Genomic DNA, 24,743 nt, shown 5'->3' with positions numbered 1-24,743 from the left:
TATTTAAACTCATAGATATTGGTAAAAAGGGGAACCGGATACATATGCGCCGCATAAATTTCATTTAATTTGTGTGAGGGCTGTGATACTGCCCGGGTGCCCAAACCGAAGCAGGTGGTTTTCTTAGGGAGCCGCACCCGGGCAGTGGATCATCGTAATGATATGTAGTCCCAAGGTAGCCGGTGACTAACGATTCATTCATACGCCAATTGTTCCCTCAGGATACTGGAACCCATGTGCACTATTGGTCCGGAGTCAGGATTTTCCAACCTACCTAAATGGACTTTCCGTGTCCACCAATCCGGTTAAAGCTCCGGACATTCTCTTTTCGTCCCTTCAATTTCGTATACAACACCCTCGCCACGAGAAGGCACTGAGTAGGACTTCCCTGACACAGGCTATATACGCGTGGCCATGTGAGAGCATTTGGAGAGGGAGAGCGGACTCTTCCCACTCTCGGCCGTACCAGGGCATTTGGGGGCACCAGTTTAGTTATGTATATTATATTCAGAGGTTATTGCTATTTACAACCAGCTATCCATTTAGTGGATGGTTTGAAGTAGGAGAGTAAAATTTATTCATTGTTTGTCCCTGACTTTCAACTAAATAGACAGACTTATTGCCTAATATATAATTGAATACCACGCTAGATAAGATTATTAGTTAATCTTGAATACCTGGCTGAATTTGTATATGATGGCTAATGGATTCCAACTATTGAACTCACGTTTATCATCCTGACAATTTACTACTGATTCAGCAGACAATGAAATCTGAATTCCACTTCATTTAATCGTTTATTTTATGCTATTTCTACCTTATAGAAGCAATGTAGTCAGTCAGTCAACCAATCGTATTCAACGTAGGATCTGATTTATGTTCGTCAGCTCTAGTTGCAATATCACATTAGCACCGAGAGACAGAATTACTTGGAAAAATCTCATAATAGTAAAAATAGTATCAGAAGTGGTAGGAAATATTACGTGTAAAAAAATGGGTTGAGCAGATTTTGGGGATTTAGGAACTAAGGAAAATCAAAAGTCACATACTTGCGCCGTTGTAGACGATTTTAAGCAATGACACCCAAAGTTACTCTGATGAAAATTGATTGAAGGTTAATCGATTAAATCATTTTTATTCAAGGTAAGTGATATCGTTGCGTCCTTGATCTGTTTACCTAATAACATACAAGAGAGAACTTGTCTCGATCCAGGTTATTACCTTGACACGATAAGCTAACTGGTTTAACCAATTTTGTTTGTAGAAACATGACTGTTCATTGTTTGACTTTCTTTTGTTTGATACTTCAGATGCCTGAACTTAATGCATTCGCTGTACTTGTTCAATTAATGAATGATTATCGACTTCGTGAAATGTATAAACCATCTATGATAGAACTTGGCGTTTGTATGTACCAGTTAGAACAATTAATTGCTGATAATTTACCCGAATTGTATACGCATTTTCGTACGCAATCATTTGCACCAAGTTTATATGCATCAGCATGGTTTTTAACATTGTTCTCTACTATTCTACCTATACCATGCGCTACACGTGTTATGGATTTTTATATTGTTGAGGTATGTTTTCCTTTTCTTAAATAAACTTTTTTATTGTATGTGATTTGCATTCCCGATTGTAATTACATCGAGTTGATTGTCAGTCTTGCGTATCGGGGTAACCCAGTCTAATAATACGTGGCTTGAATATTGGTTCTTTCAGGTTTTAACATTCCAACCGGATCTATCTAGTAGTGTTAAGACCGAACGCAACACCTTGGAGTCATACAAATAAGTCATACCATCGACTATATATGAGTGTGACGACAGCTAGGTGTTTCCATCAGACACTCGGGGTCTGAGTCGACGATGCCTTCCTAAAACAAAAGTAAGCGGTTAGAATAAGTCAACACCAGAAATAGCACATTTCACATTACCTCATGGATTTCCGTCGTGGGTGGTAAGGCCTCGAAAGTATCGAGCTAACATATAAAAGAATGTTCACAAAAAGGCCATGTTTTGACTGATTGTCAGAAGTTGTCCATCAGGGACTTTGATCACCTTCCTAGGTCTACAAGATTGCTTTTAGGTGTTGATTGAATTCTATTGGTAAATGTGCAGTGGAGCAACACTAGTTTTAATAATTGGAGAGTTTTATGCACTTTTTTAACGTCACACAATTTTGGAGGTAGTCAGAGAGAAGGTATTAAATTAGGTTTTGAGTTACGTACAACAATGGCTACAATGTCAGTCGGTCACAACGTAGAACTTCTCACGTAGGTACATCAGTTCGAGTTGCCATAATGCTACAATGTATCCTGACCAATAGAATTCGACCAGCTCGAAAAACTAAACTAATGTAAGATTGCCTACTGCTCTATAATCTATCCTACAAGGGGACGATCACAATCCAAACAGCTCATTTGTAATATTTCTATGATACTGGTTGGTTCGAGCATAAATCTCATGGGGTAAGTCGGTTCCCTGGAAGTTAATGATACATCTTGTTAAAAGGCATCAGCTAACCTGAAGGTCAGGTACTAGGCTTCTTAATGAATGCCTTCAATACATTATTCTAGCTACCCTATACGAACTCTAGGTTTATTTCTGAGTGAACTAAATCTGAATATCTTCAACTGTTTTACTTCAATACTATATTGTTTTCTATTTGTTTGTATGTATGTGCCATGTTATTGACTCACTAAGTTATATGAGCGTAGAATTTCACTCATTATAAAATTGTATTACCTTCTATGAGTTACAACAATTCAACATTAGAATGTAACTTAAAGTTTAAAGTCACTTAGTATTACTTGTTCGAATCTTCCTATTGATGTTTAGGACTGCAACTGGTCAGTCTCTTATTGGCATTGTAAGCAAAGATGGATAGTGGCTAGCAGTGGAATAAGGTTATATCGAGGCAATACGCAAAGTGTGCACATATGCCAATAAGAGACTGACCAGTTGAAGTCCTAAACATCAATAGGAAGATTCAAACAAGTAATACTAAGTGAATTTAAACTTCACCCCATTGCACAAGCAAATGGCTATCAGGACTCAGTAGCTGAGTGGATAACGCGATGGCGTTCGAAGTGAAAGGTACTGGGTTCGAGTCCCAGAGTGAACATCAACTCTGAGATGCAGGTACATCCAGCTGACGAGTCCCAAATAGGAGAAAATGCGCGTCCTGAATTCGACTGCTAGCCACTATCCATCTTTGCTTACAATAACTTAAAATTTGCCATGTATTTATGTGCCCTATTTCATAATATTCTTTTTATAAACATGTAAATATGATTGTATTTATTGTGTCTGTTTGTGTTAGGTTCATAAAATTGTATTGATTGTACCTAATAAAGTTATGTTACTGATTTTTTACTATTAGACTGTCGCATGTTGGGAAGGCATAATTACAGTAACTCATTTGATGATAAAAATTATATTAAGATGACGATTATCAAAACTATGTGATAAATATTGGCGCAATACATCCCGAACAATCTGACCACATATAAAACAACCTTACTTCGTTCTCAGTAGCGTCGTTTGTGCAAATATGATCAATTCTGTTAAATGGTCTCCTTATCAAGCCCCGTTTGTAATGAACTCAGAAATGACTTTTATGACTAGGGTACTTGACTGTCCAAGTTGGCTTTCTAAAAGTGGGTCGTTTGACTGAACCATCTTCTTTTCTACTTATAAGTATGTCTAAGAAAAGAAACTGGACGTTCTTCTCCTCTTCATATGAAGGACTTACGTGGCTTTGAAAAGCTTTAAGTTTATTCAATGAACAATTCGTATCCTCCTTTCTTCCACAGATATCCAAGATGTTATTCATACATCCCTTATAAAGAGACATGTTTTCGATTAGGTTTTCAGATAAGTTTTCAACCCGGTGCCATGAACATATCAGCTAATAATGATCCTAACGGACTATCCATAGCAACCCCGTCCATCTTACGGAAGTATTCACTTTCAAACATGAACTGGACTTTGTTAGCGCATTATAGTAACAAATGTTTAAGGAACAGGTAATGCAATGTTGTTCAAAGATATATAGTAATATAAAATATCCAAAGTATTTTTAAAAAATACACGGAATTCACGTCAAAAGAACATATTATCTTTCACTTGGTATTAATGTCACCTAAATAATCGACCAATTCAAAAGAATCCTTCAAGAGAATACTTATATGAACGCTCTTGGATAGAATCCAGCAATATTTTTACTTATTTAGCTAGGCTATGTATAGGTGATCAACATATTGATAAAATTGGGCGTAAAGGAATATTTGAATAATGAATTTTAGGTAGCTCATATAAATGAAGATATTCTTCTTTATCAATAATATTTATATGCAGCAGGTTCAATAGGTTTGAGTTTATCCTTCCCTCTAGTTTGCTAATACCTTCAAATTGGACATCAGATATTAATTTACTTTCATCACTTAGGATGGATAACATCTTATTTTTTATATTCGCTTTTGTTCATGATAAGAACATGCGATCCATTATCAGGCTTCAGCAAGTCAGTCAGTCACAACGTAGAACTTCGTATGTACGTACATCAGTCCGAGTTGCCATACCACATTAGCACAGAGATGCAGTTGTCGATTCAAATCCCATAGTCGTAGAAGTAGTAAGAGTTAGCTCAGTCGGTAGAGCATCAGGCTTCAACAAGACAATATCATGGTTTGTTCGTATTTCTTTTAGTGATTTAAAATACTGAGAAATTAAATATGCTTCTCTGCCTTGGTTCACCAGTTTAGCTTTACACCAACTTTGATTATCTAAAGATGTAGGGGATAGTGTTTTCAGTTGATTGTAGAGATTTTCAAATTGGGCATTTATCTCCAACTGAGACATTTGTGTTAGAGTTTCACACCGTTTTTCTTCATTATTTTCGCTTCCTCTTACCCTCTATTTCTAGTCTAATTGACCTTTTATTTTTATATATAAATGTCCACTATCCCCATTTTTATTTAATTTCATCACAGACCTACTGGAAATGACACTCTCGTCGACTGAATTTTCAGGAATTGATCTCCTATCGGGAGGTCCACTTATCGACTTAGAATATGCAGATGACATAGTCCTGTTTGATGAAGACGCTGACAAAATCCGGAATCTTCTGTTAGGACTGAGTAACAATACCAGGATATTCGGAATGCGTTTCTCCCCCTCTAAATGCAAATTGTTACTCCAGGACTGGCCTACATCAACATCTAAACTAAGGATAGGGAGTGAAGTAGTCGAACGCGTCGACAACTTCACTTATCTTGGAAGTCTGATCAGCCCTAATGGATTGGTGTCTGACGAAATCTCAGCTCCATTAGGAGTCACAGGCGTAAATAGGTTGTTAAGATTGTTGAAGTTTATTCCTTGACATCTACACTGAAACTAATGCTGAAAGAACATCAATCTTATTCTCACTTTCTGATTTCATTCGAATTTCAAACATTGTGAATTGATACTAGAAGTCTAGAAACCAGTTTTTTAAGTCACTGTAACCAAGTGTATGGTATACTACCTTTAATATGTATATATGTTTATAACCCACAACGTTACCACTCTTCTTTTTTTATTATTCTTTTAAAAATCCTGATGTATTTTATTTATGAACTATTTCATTGTATTAACAACAACAACAAAAAAAAAGCAAACTGGTTGTATGTTGTTGCTTTCTTTTGTTTATCGTTTAGCCAGATCTGGCGGCCTATAAAGTCAAAATTCTTCATTGTTTATTTCAAAGAAATTTTTTTAATGTGTAAATATTCCCATTTTTTATAATGTTTATCTCTATTATAAGGTGGTATTACTTTTAACAATCATTCACATCATTTTTTTTAGTTAAGATTCACGTGTACTTGCTTACTTTTTATTTCATTGAGTAGAATGTTTCAATATTAGGAGTAGTCATTATATCTTTCAATAATCTATGCAACTACCGTGGAAAACCTGGAAACACGACAGACGTGGTTTGAACTCCACTGGTCGTGAGATAGGAACTCACTGAAGACAATTGGTGAATGGTTGTTTAGTTTCGTGGATTGTTTGAAGTTAGACATTAACACTGTTGGACGCCAGCTTAATGGTCTATCAGTTAAGGGCTCTGGCTCGAGACTGGTATGTCCTGGGTTTGGATCTCGCGAGTGCGGGTTCGTGGATGCGCACTGCTGAAGAGTCCCATAATGGGACGAAACGGCCGTCCACTGCTTCCAGGTTTTCGATGGTGGTCTAGCTTCAATTGACTCACGCTTTCAACTATGAAAAATACTAAATCTCCGCAAAACCCCTTCTGATGATTAATATGTGCAACACTTCTAATTTTTATAATTAGTGTTTCTATAACTTTATAATTTGGATTCAAATTCCTAGATAAAGAGAGAGGTTCATTGAAATAAATAAATAAATAATCATAAACGTACATTTATCATTTTTGTCATGTATGTAGTCGATTATAACGAGCCCCCAAATGCCCTGGTATGGCCGAGAGTGAGAAGAGTCAGCTCCCTCTCTCTCTAAATGCTCTCACATGGCCACGAAATTGAGAGGACGAAAAGCGAATGTCCGGCGCTTTAACCGGGTTATTGAACACGGAAAGTTCACCTAGTGGAGTTAGAAAACCCTGATTCCAAACCAATAGTGCTCATGGGCTCCAGTATCCTGATGGAACAAATGGCGTATGAACCTATTGTTGGTCACCGGCTACCATGGGACTGCATCTCCTCACGATGCTCCACTGCTTTGTGTATCAGACCTTTATGTCAAAGGCTCCGGTTGTGACCCCCTTAAGATAACCATCTGCTTTGATCTGGGCACCCGAGCAGTATCACAGCCCTCACACAAATCGAACGATTTATGTAGCTCATATGTATCTGGTGCCTCTTTGTATCAATATTTCTGTGTTAAAATAAATCAATATTTCATTCAACGTTTTCAACCGTTGGGAATGACAACCGTGCGGACCTCAATCAAGTAATGTACACCTACCGATAAAGCTCAGACCAACAGTCAGTGACAAGTGGACTGATATCACCTCTATCTCTCTACCTACCTATTCCTATTGTAGTTTGTGGCTGGTTGTACATAACATACATGCCAGCCATTACAGCCGATACAGTCTCATAGTCTCATAATCCAATTTACCATCTTTGCCGAATACCTTACACTTAACCTTAAAAATGTTCGCGACCGAAAATATTAACTTGAATAATAATTACAAAATTGATTCTTAGAGTAACCTCTACAGAACTCAGTTAGAAATATTATACTCTCATTATCGTCATTCATTATTTCTTTTTGCATTAAATAATTCAGGGCCTTCAATTCATATTTAAATTGGCTTTATCAATCTTGAAATTTTCTGCTGACAATTTATTAAAATGTGATATGGAGTCAATGGTTGCAGTAAGTTTTTTTCGGTATTTCTCGTTTATTAACGTTGTTTACGTTGTACAGATTAGTCTGTTCGGCTTTATGATGCAGTTTAATTGTAAAGGCTAGTGTCCAAACCAAAGCGAATGAAGCAATGTTTGAAACAGCAAATTAGTAGCTGAAAGTTGTCTTAACCCACCGCTAATGCTATGCAGTGCACACACACGCTCATATGAAAATAGTCAAAGCTAGTAAGCGTATAATTGACAAGATCTAAGTCCGACGTATTATAAATGAATAAATAGGTCTGTCTGCAAACTAGAATGACTTATGTGAGCTTGACATAGTACCAGACTGAACGCCTTGGTGTTCGGAATGTAAGCTGCAGGTTTCATATCATGATGTGAACATCGGCTCCAGGATTGGTAGTTATATTTAGCTAAAAATCCCTAATAGGTCCAAACATACGTCTTGGATTCCACTACTAGTTCACAGTCTATCTATTCTACAAATCTTTTGGTTATTGTTTTTCCAAGCTTTTGTTTGCAGCTAATAGGCAATTATTCAGATCACACTAAATTCTTTTCCATACATATCTAATGTTTATATTTTCCAGTTCCTTCAACATGAAGGACCATTAGCGTGGGATAAATATTCGACTACTATATTTGAAAATGCTTGTTCGCTTAAATTGAATACAAAGAAAATGAAAAAGTAAGTTCTGTATGATGAAAAAATCGCTGTTTTGTACACGTATTCTTTCCAGGTTCTAGTAAACTTTTTCCCTGTGCCATACATAAATGTTTATGTATGCTCCGTTCGGTTACTTTACTTGACGGTTTAAGAATAGTTTTGTGACATGAATAATTATTTATTCAGTGTAGATAAGTAGCTCTGGTGATTGATTATAAATACTTTTATTGTTTCCGAGGAATTCGTTCCGAAAACATTGTTGATGCCCTCCTTTCAGTCCTTCCTATGTACTTACTTCCACAAGTACATGTTAGTTCGTAACTACACTTGATGATGACCTTAGAAAGTCTGAAACATCCAACTATTAAACAATAAGCTTATCTTCATCCCTCTCGTATTTAAAAGTGAACATATTGTAAGCAGGATTGATAAGAGGATTAAAGCATCGCTAAATATAAGCTTTCCTTAAGTTCAACTTTTATTTTTACAGTGAATTTTAGTTGCTGACTATTCATAATTCAGTATCTATTAATATTATTGATTATTTCTAATATCCGGTGAGCGAAATAATTGAGTTTATCAGTTATTCCATTTAAGAATAAAGGATTTAATTTCACTTGGCTAGTGATTAATATCGTAAAATGAGAGATTGATAAGCACCGTAAAACTCAATACATGATCACATCAGTTCCGTTTGCCGCGCTACGTCAACACATTGAGATAATTGAAATCATGAATAGATCTATGTTAGACCATCATTGGAAACCTGGAAGCATTGGAAGGGCGTTTCGCCCTAGTATGGGACTCTTCATCAGTGCGCATTCACGATCCCGCGTGCGAGTGCTTTACCTCTAGAACATTGAAACAACATCCAACAGTGTTAGTGTCTAACTCCGATCAATCCACTATATTGTGCGACTATCTTTCATTGTCTTTGGTGAGTAACTGCCCCACGCTTGACACGGATTGTACCACAATGATCATGGCTTCTCATTAGAACTCTGAGAATTATCTCTCTTAGTTAATCACTAATGAGCACATGATAATTATCAGTATAGGGTTGCGGAGTTTATTGAGTTTTGAGTGCGAGTGAAAGAGAAAGAAACAAAAACGTAAATGTATCTACGTTACGGCGAGTTATATTAACCAATCTATTAATCACATTGAGCTACAATTGTTGTATAAACTCCTAATTAGTCAGTCTATATACAAAATATATATTAATCTTATTCATTAAATACTACTATATGTTTAATCGCAGCAAAAATCTACCTCTTATTCGGTTATTCTCCAGTTTTTGCATATTTTATTACTGAACTTTGTTTTTCTTGAATCGTTGTATATGAATGTCTCTATCTTTTTTCTCTTTCCGAATTTAATTCACTGGATTATACTCCTTCAATAATATCTTCAAACCCTAATCTTTCCGATTACTGCTTATACTCTTACTACTTCTACCACTATGGAATTTGAATCGACAACTGCATCTCTGTGTTAATGTGGTATGGCAACTCGAACTGATGTATGGACTTACGAAGTTCTACGTTGTGACTGACTGACTGACTGTATATGAATAATTGTCAGTTGTTCTCTTTGTTTTTTCCATTTATAATTATAGATTAGCGAAAGAATACATGACAATGCGTAGTCAAGAACGAGAAGAACAAATTGAATTACGTGTGAGTATTCCAATATAAATATATATGTATATCTTTGGGTGTATAATCAAAGCGGTAGGAATCTTTTGTCCGTACATAAAACGTATAGTTTACAGCTCGTAACATTAAGATGTGATCGATGAAATTCGATCAGCACTAATGGAGTAGATAAATATGATATTGCTTACTACTCAATGATCAATCTGTGTAAACATTTTAATCTTACAAAAGTTCAGTTGATTTACGAATAGCCTGTTGGTAATGTTACAGACTAGAAAACAGCTAGGTGATTTCTAGGTTAATGTCCTCAGGAAGTATCAGTTCTCTCAATGTTTCAGGTATACTTCATGACAACTAGTCAAGAAATTAAGTTCAGGATTTCTTACCGACTTCCATCAACTAACTATGTAACACATTAAAAATTATGTATTGAGTTATGCTTAATAATAGAACAATTTCTGTCACTAGATAACAATTATAATTAGAAAATCAGAGGTGATCAACTAGAATTCTTTAGACCCCCAAATGCTTTGGTACAGCCGAGAGTGGGGAGGGTCCGCTCTCCTTCTCCAAATGCTCTCACATGGCCACGGGTATATGGCCTCTGTCAGGGAAGTCCTACTCACTACCTTCTCGTGTCACGGGTGTTGTTCACGAAAATGAGAGGACGAAATGTGAATGTCCGGAGCTTTAACAGGGTTGGTGGACACTGCGAGTCCACCTCGAGGAGTTGGAAAACCCTGATTCCAAACCAATGGTGCACATGGGCTCCAGGATCCTGAGGAAACAAATGGCGTACGAATCAATCGTTGATCACCGGCTACCATGGGACTGCATCTCCTCACGATGCTCCACTGCCTTGTGGATCCGATCTTTCGGTCAAAGGTTCCGCGTGTGGGCCCCTAAGAAAACCACCTGCTTCAGTTCGGGCACCTGGGCAGTATCACAGCCCGCACTCAAATAAATGAAATGAGTGTGGCGCATATGTATCTGGTGCCCCTTTGTACCAATATGTATGTGTTTAAATGAATAAATAAATAAGAATCTTTTAGTCTGGGCTTTTATACTAGTTAACGATTATGGACAAGGTTCGCCTGAAGTAGAGAAAAAGGAAAATAATGTTCCCCATCTAACTGAAACTCATTTCAATTCGTTTAATATGATCTACATACACATTCATGTATTCTATGTTGAGTTGAAGTTAATCAAACCAATAAAACGAAAGTTTGAAAAGTCAAGTAATTGCTTAATTTTCACCGCGTTCCTTTTCGAAATTTTGTTTTTTATTATCTGTTCTTCATTACTGTTACTGTGTTACGTTTTCCTTTTAACAACAAATTTGATTTTCTCTTGTTTTACTAGTTTATATTGTCTCAGATTGACTATATGTACAATTATGCTAATGCACTACGTTGTATTACAATATACCCAGCCACTGCCTACTTAAATTGTATGATGTTTGCTAGTGAAGTAGTAGGTTAGAAGAAATCTAGAGATGGGACAAACAGTCCTCATTAGGACTCACGCGATTATTGTTACTAAACGTTGCGACACAGATGAAATGATTTAAATTTAGTGACACCAGAGCAAATCCTTTCACCCTTTGTTTTCTTTTCGATCTTAAGCTTTGAGGTTTATCTTATATTGTTTTTTCTTTACTCCTAAATCACACTGTTCATACTTACTATTTGCTAAAATTATTACTTTCACTACTCTAACGATTTTGTTGATAATATGATCTCATTGTGATGACATTCTGTATCAACTTCACTCAACACACAATTGTTCTACGTTCTTCCTTATGATTAATTGACAACTTTTCTTATGACTGATTGACTGAATACATAATTCTTACGAAGGCTTTATCCTGAAGTAATTCATTAGGAAACCTATTTCAATGGATTATCATGTAATATATTTCGTAATAGTCTTTATTGTCCTTTAATAAGGCATCTAAAATTTACATACTTTGAAGATTCTGCTTTATAACAGTTTTTTCTCTTGTTACTCATTGTTTTGTAATTCCTGGTTAGAGTTTTTTTCGCGAGTTAGATGTCTACGGGATGGGGTCATACACACCCCATGCTCGACCCTCCTTTATCCGGGCTTGGGACCGGCAGTAGCCCCCGGAGGACCTACAAGCGGAGTTGTTTTGCAATATATTTTAATATTCGATGTTAAAATCAAGTAATCAGAATATCTTGATTTATCATAGTAATTTGTGTTAACTTTTCTAAATATGCCTTTTTTCATGTAACTTTTAGCGTCTTCGTACGGAAAACGGATTATTATTACAACGTTTAGCTCGTTTAGAAGAGGTAAGATTAATTTATTATAGTCTTTATTCAAGCTATCATTACTATGTATGCGTTACGAGTTGTAATTTATTTAGCTGACCAAATCGAAACAATGTGCATAAAAATGAGCTAATAATGTTATACCCGGAATGGTAACTTTGAGAACTATTTATGAACCAATATTTATGTTCCTTTTATGATGAGCTTTATTTTGACCCATGGACTATTACTGTACGATTTACCATTCTTCAGTTATAGCCAGTCTATTAATTACTGTCCCCCCGATTCACAGCTACATTTAGCCAAATCTTGTACAAATTTTATTTTCTATTTTATGGTACGATGTAGTCTGTTTGATTAATATATCAACCCAGTATGTTTGAGAATAACGATTCATACTGCATAGACTGTTATTGGTATTCTAGACTTAACTGGCTAGGCTAGGCAGATAGCAGGACTGATAAGTACTCAAGACTGCTCATACGACTTGTGTGTATCATTGCTCTGATGTATAGTTCGCTGTCCTCTAATTGGCGGTCTTATAACGTCATATAATAACAGGACACTCAGGCAATCGATATAACAAATAATACTTTTATAAACCATAACTTATATTGTTTTACTTAATATGTAGATAAGTTTGTATTTACTTACGCCTGTTAACCCTCATAGAGGAGCATAAACCGTCCATCAGCATTCTCCATCCAAATCTGTCCTCGAATCCTTTCCAATTACTGTTCATGTCTACTTCTGATTCTCAATGTAGTGTGTTCTTCAGCCTTCCTCTTTTTCGTTTCCCTTCAGGATTCCGAGTTAGCGTTTGCTCCGTGATGCAGTTTGGTGATTTCTGTAATGTATGTCCTATCCACTTCCATTTTCTTTTCCTAATTTCCTCTTCAGTTGGAAGCTGAATTATTTTGTCCTACAGTAGGCTGTTGTTGATGATATCCGGCCAGTGAATGTTGAGTATCATGCGTAGGCAATTGTTTATCAATACTTGTATCACTTTGATGATGGTTGTGGTAGTTTACCAAGTTTCAGCTCCGTACAGTAGAACTATCTTGAATTTAGTTTATCATGTATGAATATATTATTTATTCATATTATTATATGCTAATTTACATGTTTTCGATTGATGATATGCAGAGTCTCAATTTGTTTATCGCTATTTTTTGTTCGCGTTTTTCAATCGATTGTTTTTATGTATATGTTATGATACTGTTTAATGCATTCGTGTTAACTCGGAATAATAACAATATCCATCATAGAAGATACTTCACATGTTCACGTGTTTTCTAAATCTTCCGCATACATTTGATGTTTTGTAAATAAGATATAGTTCAACAGATTTTGTCTTAGGAGAAAGATAAATAAATTTATTTGACATATATAGTTGAAATCATTAGTCATTTGAAGCTAGACCACCACGGAAAACCTGGAAGCACTGGAAGTCTGTTTCGTCATATTATGGGACTCCTCAGCAGTACGCACCGACGATCCCGCCTCGCGTGACTCGAACCCAGGACTTACCGGTCTCGCACCAGAGCACGTAACCACTAGACCACTGAGCCTTTATCCAACGGTGTTAATGTCTAACTTCAACCAATCCACGAAGTTGAGCAACCATTACACCAATGACATTGGTGAAGTTTATGTGGGTTTATTAGTGAAAAATTGTCAGTACTTTCTACATTTATACATCTTTAGTTTATTGTATAGAAATAGAATAAGTGAAAGAATCCATGATACATTCAACCAAGAATAATATACAATTCATTGTTGATAGGTTAGAATCATATAACATCAACTTTATTGACATATATTTAGAGATTCTGTTATATAAGACACTCTCCATTCTTCTAACACACATATATTACTGAAGATACTTATCGATCAGTAAATACAACTGAAATGAAGTAGCAGATTCCTTAGGTTTTAATAGATTACTCGAATCATAATCTTTATTCTGCAGAAGTTTCCAAAAGAATTCAAGAAATCGCTTAATTCTACTTTCATTACTGTGATTAGGATTTCATCGAATTTATCATGAATTATTTGTTTTCCAATCACCTGTATAAAATTTTCAAGTCTTGTGTAGTCCTATAAAAACCACTGGTTTTTGTATGTAGAATAACCTTTTTTATTCTATCTACATACATCCCTCAAACGCCCTGGTACGGCTATTTGTAGCCTTGGATACATAATATGTAGATATATACCTCTAATGTACATGTTGTTTACGGTTGTTTATCTATCCTGTTCGGTTTTAAAGTGTATACTTATTAAATGATTACTAGTTAAATCCTTTTTATAGGTCAATACACGTTATTGAATGTAAATCATATCTTTTCTGTATAGAAGTACAGTTATATACATTATTGTATCCTAGTAATTAGTAATAACAGTTATAATGAATCCATAGTATCAAATATGTACTGTTACAATAACAAATTCCTCTCTTTTATATATACACATATATATTCCAATTATTTGAATATTGAAAACCATTATGCCAAGACAACACTAGTTAACTGTAATTCATCCTTATTAGCAAACGTTTACAATTTCATTTCACTTTTATAACTTAACCAATAATGTGTAAATTTGAATACGATCGATCGTTCAAAGAACAGATGATTAAGAAAATAGATTACATCACAATCACTCTAATAAGCAAAGATGGATAGTGGCTAATAGTGGAATCCAGGACGCGCGAACGGTACTGGGTTCGAGTCTTAGAGTGAACATCAACTCTGAGATGCAGGTACATCCAGCTGATGAGTCCCAAATAGAAGGAAATGCGCGTCCTGGTTTCCACTGCTAGCCACTATTCATCTCTGCTTACCATGCTTGTAAATTTAGGCTATATCGAGGCAATACACACAGTATGCATATATGCCAATAAAAGACTGATCAACTGCAGTCCTAAATATCAATGGGAAGATTCAACCAAACAATACCAAATGAATTTAATCACTATGATAGTTTTCCTTTTGAATAATAATGTGTTTAACTACTCAACAAGTTTGTAAACTATTTATAGGAGGTTATAAGTAATAAATTTAACGAGTATACTGAATAACCAACGAATGAAAGTTTAAGAATACCTTATTACAAAATTTGTATCATTAAATAAAAATAATGATCGAAAAGTTTCAAATAGATCCCCACTATTGATAAGTGAAGTTTATCAAAACTTTATTAGTGTCCGAAACTCTGAAGATTTTGTAATTATGAGTTTAAATTTTTTCAACATGAAATAATGTTCATTTCTTGCGGTTGGTACCGTGATCAGTCGTACTCTAAATAACTTATCACTATAACGTACCTTGTCGACTAGTGTTCGAATTTCGTAAGATTATGGTGCGATATTATTACTAGTCTTTGTAAAAATTGAAAACTAGTTAAAATAATTGACATTCATTCAGTAGATCCGAGCTTAACATATTTAAAACTAAGTTGATAATTAAGATTATTTGTTTTTATACTATAAATTTTGTTCCAAATCAAGCTCTTTAATAAACGTATTCTAGTACTATGACTGATATATACCAGTTCTGCACAGTTCTCTTTCATAATGCCGGGCTGTGTTATAAACTGACAACCTCTGCTTTTTATTTCACCTGAAGTTGGTAAATAATGGACAATATCAAAATGAGGGGAAATGACATTTTTAAACACAATTTCTATTAATCACTATAAAGATACTGAGCGCATGATATTATTCAGTGAGTAGCATGACAAATTCCTATTTCAAACTGTAAGGATGGCTCGTTGGCAAACTAAAGAACTCCATCCAATCACCGCTAGGGAAACATTTTGGAGTGTCGACGTGTAGCTTCTCTATTAGATGAATAAGAAGCACCCTCTATGTGTCTATTGGCTGTCCGAAATGATGATTTACTTTCATCCCAAAACTACAAATACATGAGATTTCTGTACTATATTTGACACTGTTTGGAATAACATTCCTACTTACTCGTCTTCTGTCTTCTTATTTTGCGACTTGGGAGAGTTCTAGCGCTCCAGTGCTCAAGTATTACGCGATATACTAAGAGTCTAAGTTCGATATATAACACAAACTAATTAGGATTTTAGAATTTAATCATCTAATCACATATTACATGTTATTTTATTTATTTTCTTTAAACACATAAATATTGGTACAAGGAAGCACCAGATACATATGCGCCGCACAAATCTCACTTGATTTGTGTGAGGGCTGTGATACTGAAAAGGTGCCCAAACCGAAAGAGGTGGTTTTCTTAGGTGACCACACCCGGAGCCTTTGTACTAAAGATCTGATCCACAAGGCAGTGGAGCATCGTAAGTTGATGCAGTCCCATAGTAGCCGGTGACCGACGATTGATTCATCCGCCATTTGTTTTCTTAGGATACTGGAGCCCATGTGCACCATTTGTTAGGAATCAGGGTTTTCCAACTCCCCTAGGTGAACTTTCCGTGTCCATCGACCCGGTTTAAAGACTGGACATTCGCTTTTCGTCCTCTCAATTTTGCAAACAACAGTAATGCCACTAGAAGGCCGTGAGTAGGACTTTCCTGTCAGAGACTATATACTGGTGGCCATGTGAGAGCATTTGGAGAGGGAGAACGGACTATTGGCCGTATCGTCATCTTAATATGAATATTATTAATCTTTTTTTAAGTTATTCCAGACTATATTTCACTGATTGATTAAATGGTTTCACACTTAAATTACATTTCAATCTGTTTTAACACTTTTTCATTACCATATTTTCTCCTCTGTTTTTTTTTAAATACTATGGTTTTACTTAAATCTTATTATTAGGAAAGTGGAATAATGGCTGATCGTTTAGTTAAATGTCAATTAATTCGTGCACAAGAAGCTGAAACTACTATTGCATTACGTTGTGAATTATCTATATTAAAACGTGAATATGCTAATTTAAATTCAAATTCTCATTTAATAAATAATGAAATTATGGAAAATAATAATGAACAACATAAATTATTATTGGTAAGTATTTAATTGTAAATTTACTTTTTTACTCTTGATAATTGGACTTAATTACAGAAACTAAGGTTCTTATCTTCTATTTTTTTGTACATAACATAATTCCTAATCAGAAGGAGTTTTGTTGAAATCATGAGTCAATTGAAGCTAGACCACCACCATGGAAAACCTGGAAGAACTGGACGACCGTTTCGTCCTATTGTGGGACTCCTCAGCAATGTCAAAATAAATTCTTTTTTTTATTATCAGGTTAATTTTACACACATGACGTTCTTAAGTATTTGGTTCTTATCCCGCGAGGTGGAATCGGCGATGCGCACTGCTGAGGAGTCCCACAATAGGACAAAACGGTCGTCCAGTGCCTCCAGGTTTTCTATGGTTGTCTAGCTTCAATTGACTCATGATTTGAACTATATAATTCATAATGTAAATAATGATTAGTTCGAATGATGATAAAGAAAACGTTTAGGTTAAATGAATATTTTCTGAGCTGGATAACACGATTCTGAGACTTTCACCTTAGATCTTGACAACATAGCCTACGTCATTGGGAAGTAAACTTCTACCAGGAAGAGGAAAACCTGAAAAAACAATTAAAGCTGTACAAATAGCTAATCATAAATTTATCAGAATGAACATTTCGAAAAAAAAAATCAGAAAAGTAAATTTACACTTATTCTAAACGCTGTTGAAGTTCTTGAGAACATCTATCAATGAAAGTATTCAAAACAACAATATCGGTTGTCTGTCCAACGTTTTTTAAAACGTAGCATCCAGTAATTCTAGATATAACTGATATTACACTTTATGATATGTTACAAAAATCACTAGGGTGAATATCATCAGTTCAAATGTTTTAATTAATTCATTTTGACCCTGTTGGTCAAATTTATGATGCTTTAATTCTCACTCATTATACATAAGTCGATGATACCTTCATAAAAGTTAGTCAGTCAGCTAAAACGTAGTGTAGTGGTGTGGGTTTCTTACGTCCACATAAGTAGTATATGACAATGGTCAGGCAGAGAATGTATTTCACGAGAAGATCGATAAGGAAATAACAGAAACGAAAAGCAATTGGTTTTGAAAATGCATGAACAATAATAATCGGAGACTATGGACTAATATTTGCCAAAGGAATGATCAAGATTGAGACAATTAATTTATAGTTTGCCAATTGACTGTTTACTGTATGACTGTCAGATTTTAGTGAGATAGTCTGTAAATTTCATATCAAATACATTCGATCGGCCTTACTCGTGTTCTTTTCACTACAGTAGGACTAGGCATATGTGAAGGGGTTTTGTGGGGATTTTAGTAATTTTATACAGTTGAGATCATGAGTCAGTTGAAGCTAGACCACCATCGAAAACTTGGAAGCACTGGACGGCCGTTCCGTCCTATTATGGGACTCCTCAGCAGTGTGCATCCACGATCCCGCCTCTCGAGATTCGAACCCAGGACCTACCAGTCTCGCGTGCGAGCACTCAACCGATAGACCACTGAGCCGGCATCTGATGGTGTTTATGTCTAACTTCAACCAATCCACGAAGTTAAGCAACCATTTCACTAATGTTATCAGTGAGTTGATATCTCCCAACAGACCTGGTTGAACTCCACTGGTTACTGCTTCTCACTAGAACTCCAGGAAATACGTCATGGAGCCAGTCACTATTGAGCACATGATCATTATCAGAAGGGGTTTTTTGGAGATTTTAGTAATTTTATAGAGTTTAAGATCATGAGTCAGTTGTATCATGTTAACACACTTCATTAACATAACAAGATAAACATCAAATGCATAGAAGCAGTTACTTCAATATTGTTTATAATTGTATTTCTTGCTTCACATATCATATAAAGGTTAATTACATTCTTACTATTTATTACATAAACATGTGATCATCATCCTTTCTCATCTAAATGGATATGAATTATATTGTTATTGTTGTTGTTTTCAACATGGCACACACACACACACAAAGAGACCTTGTTGCTCATCTTCTTTATTTAAAAAGAATAATGTCATAAATAAATATCTGTAGATAACCTTATTGTATTATAATCTACATCTTAACAATCATTTTATCATCTCTTATGATAATGTTTAAAGTTATATATAAAGGAGAAGTGGGGTGGGGGTGGGGGTGGGGGTGAGGGAAAGGATTAAATACTTCTTAAAAGAATTAATCACTAAGTAATATATAAATAGTTCTATAATTGTTTAGTTTGACATTGACATATTCATCATTATTTCTTATATATCAATTTTAATAAAGAAAAAAAATATGAAAATGAAATGGTTAACATTTTTTCTATGAAATACTTTATAGATACAATCCATTATAATGATTATTATCTTATTAGTTATACATCATAAATAGTACATTGTGTATTAGATTCATATAGTTTAAAGTAACCTATAACTCATCTAGATCTTGATTATTGAATTGATTTTATCATTTAAATGAACTAGTATTAGTAATAGTTTACAATTTAGTAGTTAATATATTGAACATTTGAAATGAAAAGTATATGTCACAGTATGAATATCAATTTCTGGATCTAGGTACATTCACTTGACAAGTTCTAATTATGATGAAACTTTTATTCTGGATTTCATTCTCAGCTACACATACCGACTACAATAAAATCCGAGGTTATGAATCTTTTCGTCGACTGAGATGGTTGGGCGACGTGTTACGTATGCCTGAACACCGATTACCATGACGCGCTACGCTGACTAGTATTGGGGATGGTTGGAAGAGAGTTAGGGGCGGCCAAACCAAAGTCAGTCAGTCACAACGTAGAACTTCGTACGTACGTACATCAGTTCGAGTTGCCATACAAAAAAAACAGTCTTCTATCGAGCCCCTCCATCGGTGGCTGATAGCGATGTGATCTAATTGGGTCCAACGTTGGGACGAATTCGGGGGTCGCCAGGTCAAAAGATGTTTTTCCTTATGCTTAAAGTTAGTATTTGCAAGAAATAGGCGGTTATCTGAGCATAGCTGCAACAGACGGTCGCCATTATCTGTTCTTTTCGCCATGACACCATAAGATCCACCCAGGTGTCCTTCCCTTTCACTTAGTTTACCTACTTGAGCATTAAAGTCACCTGCTACTATTACTACATCAGAACGCCTAGCTTCTCGGAGAAGGTCAGAAAGTTTCCTGTAGAACTCATCTTTTATATCGTCTGAGCTGCAGTCAGTGGGAGAGTAGGCAGAGACGACGAAGAGGCAACGACGAATTTCCCTATCTTTCCGAGTCCTTACTGATCCGTTTAGTCGAACAGCGCATAGACGACTGTCTACTGGGATCCAGTCTAAAAGAGCTAGTTCTGCCCTAGGACTTAATGCTATACCTACTCCAGCGAGGCCACGGGAAGCAGCGTCAGGGCTTCCAGATACACGGAGCGTGTATCGAGATGAAACTTTATTTTGATTAGGTGCGGTCAAATGAATGACACTACTCGGATCTTGTATGCGCGTTTCGGAGACGCAGCACACATCGATGGTGTAAGATTCTAGAGTTCTAGCTAAGGAAGCCTGTTGTCCTATTTGGCACAATGTTCGGACATTAAAAGTTCCTATATGTAGTTTAGAGCGTGGTTTCAAGAGACCAGGAATAACGTTCTGTGTACTCGAATCGTTTGCCCTAGCGGTGCGACGCGATAAAAGGACATGGGAAGGGTTAGTCGAGGAGATAACAGAGTTATTAGGTGTAGGAAGGATTTGAAAGCGACCAACTTGGTCTTGTGTGCAGTTAAGGGTATGAGGGCTAGTATCACTTCCCGGCTGCCCACACCGTGGAAGGGTATTTCTTGAGGGACCTGAAAAAGAAGTTGGATTAGTGTTGGTCTTAACGACCTGGGAGCGTGACCGCAGTGCCCAAGGGACATCTGCTTGAGGCCGGTCACGCACGGCCTTTTTGTGGGGGGTTTTTGACGTGTTAGCTCCGTTCTTCAAAAGTCCTTACCGCCGGAGACGGAAATCCGTGGGATAAGGCGAGTTGTGCATTTTTAGGGTCGACCTTTTCTAACCCCACCCCTCCTTGTGGGAAGGCAGCATCGCTGTCATGCTGGTTGTCTGAAGGAAACACCTTACTGCTTTCACACCTCTGTACAGTCAGCAGTACGACTTCGCCTTCGGACCTTGGGATTGCTGCTTTTAGTCTCACCGCTCTTCAACCGACCTGTCTGGCATGGTAGGACCTTGAGGAACGATTGTTCCAGCCAGCATAGCTCGATTGGATCATCACGATAGGCAAGCCCGACCACCACGTCAAGGTAGCAGCAACGGTCGGCCAAACCAAAACGTAGCATCAGTGCTTAAAGTCACTAACTACTAGTCTGAGCCATGTCGGTAGGTGCAGACTACTTGGTTGGGGTCCGCGTGACTATCGTAACCAATGGTTGTAGACTCTGTGTGATATGGCTCAGAATCGATCTCAATGGTCATATACGTATGATATTTTTGTTATGGATAGGTTATTAGTAATTAGAACCTATGTATTGTTTTTAATCAGCTCTGGTTTATGAACATCTATGTTTCAATGACACCTAATAGATCTGCGTATGAAGTTGTATGATAAATGGGAAGATTATAATAGTCATAATATATATTATCATTCAGTGATCAATCGATGTCAAAACTTCTAATCTGGGGAGCTGTAATTAACTATCTATCATCGCTTATTGGCAATTTCTCTAATTGGCACTAGGTGATATGGCTTTTAAGTTTATGGGAGCGCGTAAGTCTCCTAGAGATTGTTGGTAAACCTTATAATTATCAACTAGCAAGATTCCTAGGTCCACAATAATTTACCGATCTCCTTCAACTACTACCAATAAATAATTCGCGCGGTATATGTAGCTTTATTTATACTTTTTTGAGTATCTACCCTGATAGTGAATATAACAATTAGGTTTCAATCTTTATCTCTGTAAAAGATATATTTATCTTTACCTCAGTGTCCGAGTGTATAACGCGATGGCGTTTGAAGCGAAAGGTACTGGGTTCGAGTCCCAGAGTGAACATCAACTCTGAGTTGCAGGTACATCCAGCTGACAAGTCCCAAATAGGACGAAACGCTCGTCCTAGATTCCACTGCTAGCCACTGTCTATCTTTATTGGTTTATTTCTCTTAGATAATTCACTTTTCTTTATCCCCCAAATTTTCTTTTTTTTAAAAAAAATTCATTCATAGGAATCAGTGACAATGAATAATGATAGTGTACTACCAACAAATGAAAAGACAGTGAATACCACTATTACTAACACAAATACAACAATCTCAATGGATAAACCAACAATCACAAATATACCTAACACAAAACAGAATTCTATTAACAATGATACAATACATCAATCACTTGTTAATGGTTACTCATCACCTACTTATAATCGTCAGGATAATTATACTACTAATCATACTACTAATAATGATAATAATATTTGTTCTTCATTAAATGATCAACAACTAAATAATTCTTATGATTTTTGTACATTACCAAGATCAAGAAATCGTGATTATCAAACAAAAGGTATCAATTATAATGAAATAAAAAATGATGAATTATTATCAACAACTGTTAATCAATTACAAACAGATTTAGTAAATTCACGTTTTAATGAAGCGGATGCTAAAAAGGTGTTACATGAATTACGATGTAAATTGCATGAATTAGAAGAGGTAAATACATGGATAATTATTGATTCTATTTTTATAATTCATAATAAAAGATGTGTTACGTAATGGTTGAATCCATGAGTTAATTAAAGCTAAACTATCATGGATAATCTGAAAGCATATTGGATGGCCGTTTCGTCCTAATATGGGACTCCTCGGTAGTGCATATCCACGCCCCGCGAAATTCGAAAGTTTATACTCGGTTTTGATTTGGTTTCATATTAATTATTTATTTAAACACGTAAATATTGGTACAAAGGGGCACCAGATATATATGCGCCACACAAATCAAATGAGATTTGTGTGAGAGCTGTGATACTTCCCGGGTGCCCAGACTGAAGCAGGTGGTTTTCTTAGAGGGCCACACCCTGAGCCTTTGACCTAAAGATCTGATCCACAAGGCAGTGGAGCATCGTGAGGAGATGCAGTCCCATGGTAGCCGGTGGCCAACGATTAATTCATACGCCATTTGTTTCCTCAGGATCCTGGAGCCCATGTGCTTCATTGGTTTGGAATCAGGGTTTTCCAACTCCACTAAATGAACTTTCCGTGTTCATCAACCCGGTTAAAGCGCCGGATATTCGCTTTCCATCCTCTCAATTTCGTGAACAACAGTAATGTCACGAGAAGGCAGTGAGTAGGACTTCCCTGACAGAGGCTATATAGCTCGATTGCATTTACCGAATTCCGCACAAATGGAATCAATTCAAGTTGAATGATCGGTAACTGTGTACTTTGTAATTGAGTTATAAATCTAGGTTGTGTTTTTCTTTATTTCTTTAAAGTTATTATAGGTATCAATGTCAAGTTTAGACCTAATAGTTTAAAAAAATGAATATTGGGTTGACAGTTAATTATATATATTTGTGTGTTGTATCCCAATGAGTAGAAGAAGTGTTTTTCCAACATTTTGTAACCTAATGTTAGCCGCTTCTTCAGAGTAACTGAACAACTCGTTATTTACTTACTCTGAAGAATTGGATCAAATTAAGTCACGAAACTTTAGAAATACAATTTTTTCTCTTTTGTGGTATATATCTAAAAATATGTTTACAGTTATTGGTTATTATTAATAAAATAGTGGATACGTGTGACTATGAAATGAAGTCGATTATACTTAGCTTCGAGTTGGTTCAATTAAGTTCAAGATGTTTTACGTTTAATGAATTAATGAATGAATTTATAAATTTCTTCATTTATCTATCTAAACACAAATATTGTTACAAGAAGGAACCAAATATATATGCGCCACACAAATCATTTGATTTTTGCTACTTATGTCAATAGATATAAACAGCATGTATCATCAATCGAAAGTGAAATGCCTGGTGGCAGAAGGTTAAGAAGATCGAATGAAAGAGAATGAGAACAAATAATGATTGATGTGAAAACGAAGGATTAATCAAGTCTGAAACAATTGATTGACATATTGCAAATGAAGTATTTACTATATGGTACTACGATTTTACTAAGATATTCTGTAATTTTATACGCAAAGGCATTTAGTTGCCCCCATTGGTGTCCTTGTTCACTACAGATACTGATCATTGCCAAATCACTGATAAGAATAAAATTTATGATGAACATTAAAGATAATGTCTTCAATATTCGATTTTGATAAATAATTTAAAAAAAGTATCAGCAACTGAAGAAGTGTTTCATTTCTTATATTAAAGTCTTTAGCTCTCTGGTTACGTACTAGACTTTTAAAAGATATAGTCAAATCCCTTAGTAATGATTATTCAGCAGAATAAAACGAATGATACCTTTGTATATTTACTTAGATTCTTCTAGGAGTTCGGAAATTACTAAAAACACTTGTGAAACGATCATTATCTTTTTAATATTCTAGAATATTCACTGATACTTTATATTATCAAAAGGGGTTTTGTGGATATTTAGTATTTTCATAGCTGAAAGCGTGAGTCAATTGAAGCTAGACCACCATGGAAAACCTAGAAGCACTGGACGGCCCATAATAGGACGAAACGGCCGTCTAGTGCTTCCAAGTTTTCCATGGTGGTCTAGC

General features: G+C 35.8%; 1 protein-coding gene across 1 annotated transcript in view; it reads left to right on the top strand.

The window, feature by feature from the left end:
• Smp_070310 (putative ecotropic viral integration site) overlaps positions 1-24,743 on the top strand; it is a 47,480-nt gene that overhangs the window by 10,982 nt on the left and 11,755 nt on the right. The window contains exons 6-12 of the mRNA XM_018790255.1: positions 1,311-1,580; positions 7,320-7,409; positions 7,993-8,090; positions 9,688-9,748; positions 11,992-12,045; positions 12,078-12,106; positions 22,540-22,717. Of these exons, the coding sequence (XP_018655616.1) occupies positions 1,311-1,580; positions 7,320-7,409; positions 7,993-8,090; positions 9,688-9,748; positions 11,992-12,045; positions 12,078-12,106; positions 22,540-22,717 (780 nt within the window). The remainder of the gene's footprint in view (positions 1-1,310; positions 1,581-7,319; positions 7,410-7,992; positions 8,091-9,687; positions 9,749-11,991; positions 12,046-12,077; positions 12,107-22,539; positions 22,718-24,743) is intronic.

The sequence above is a fragment of the Schistosoma mansoni genome, chromosome W, assembly GCF_000237925.1.
Source record: "Schistosoma mansoni strain Puerto Rico chromosome W, complete genome".
Taxonomy (NCBI): domain Eukaryota; kingdom Metazoa; phylum Platyhelminthes; class Trematoda; order Strigeidida; family Schistosomatidae; genus Schistosoma; species Schistosoma mansoni.
The sequence above is the reverse complement of the archived record's forward strand: the minus strand, read 5'-3'. Positions and strand labels throughout refer to the sequence as shown.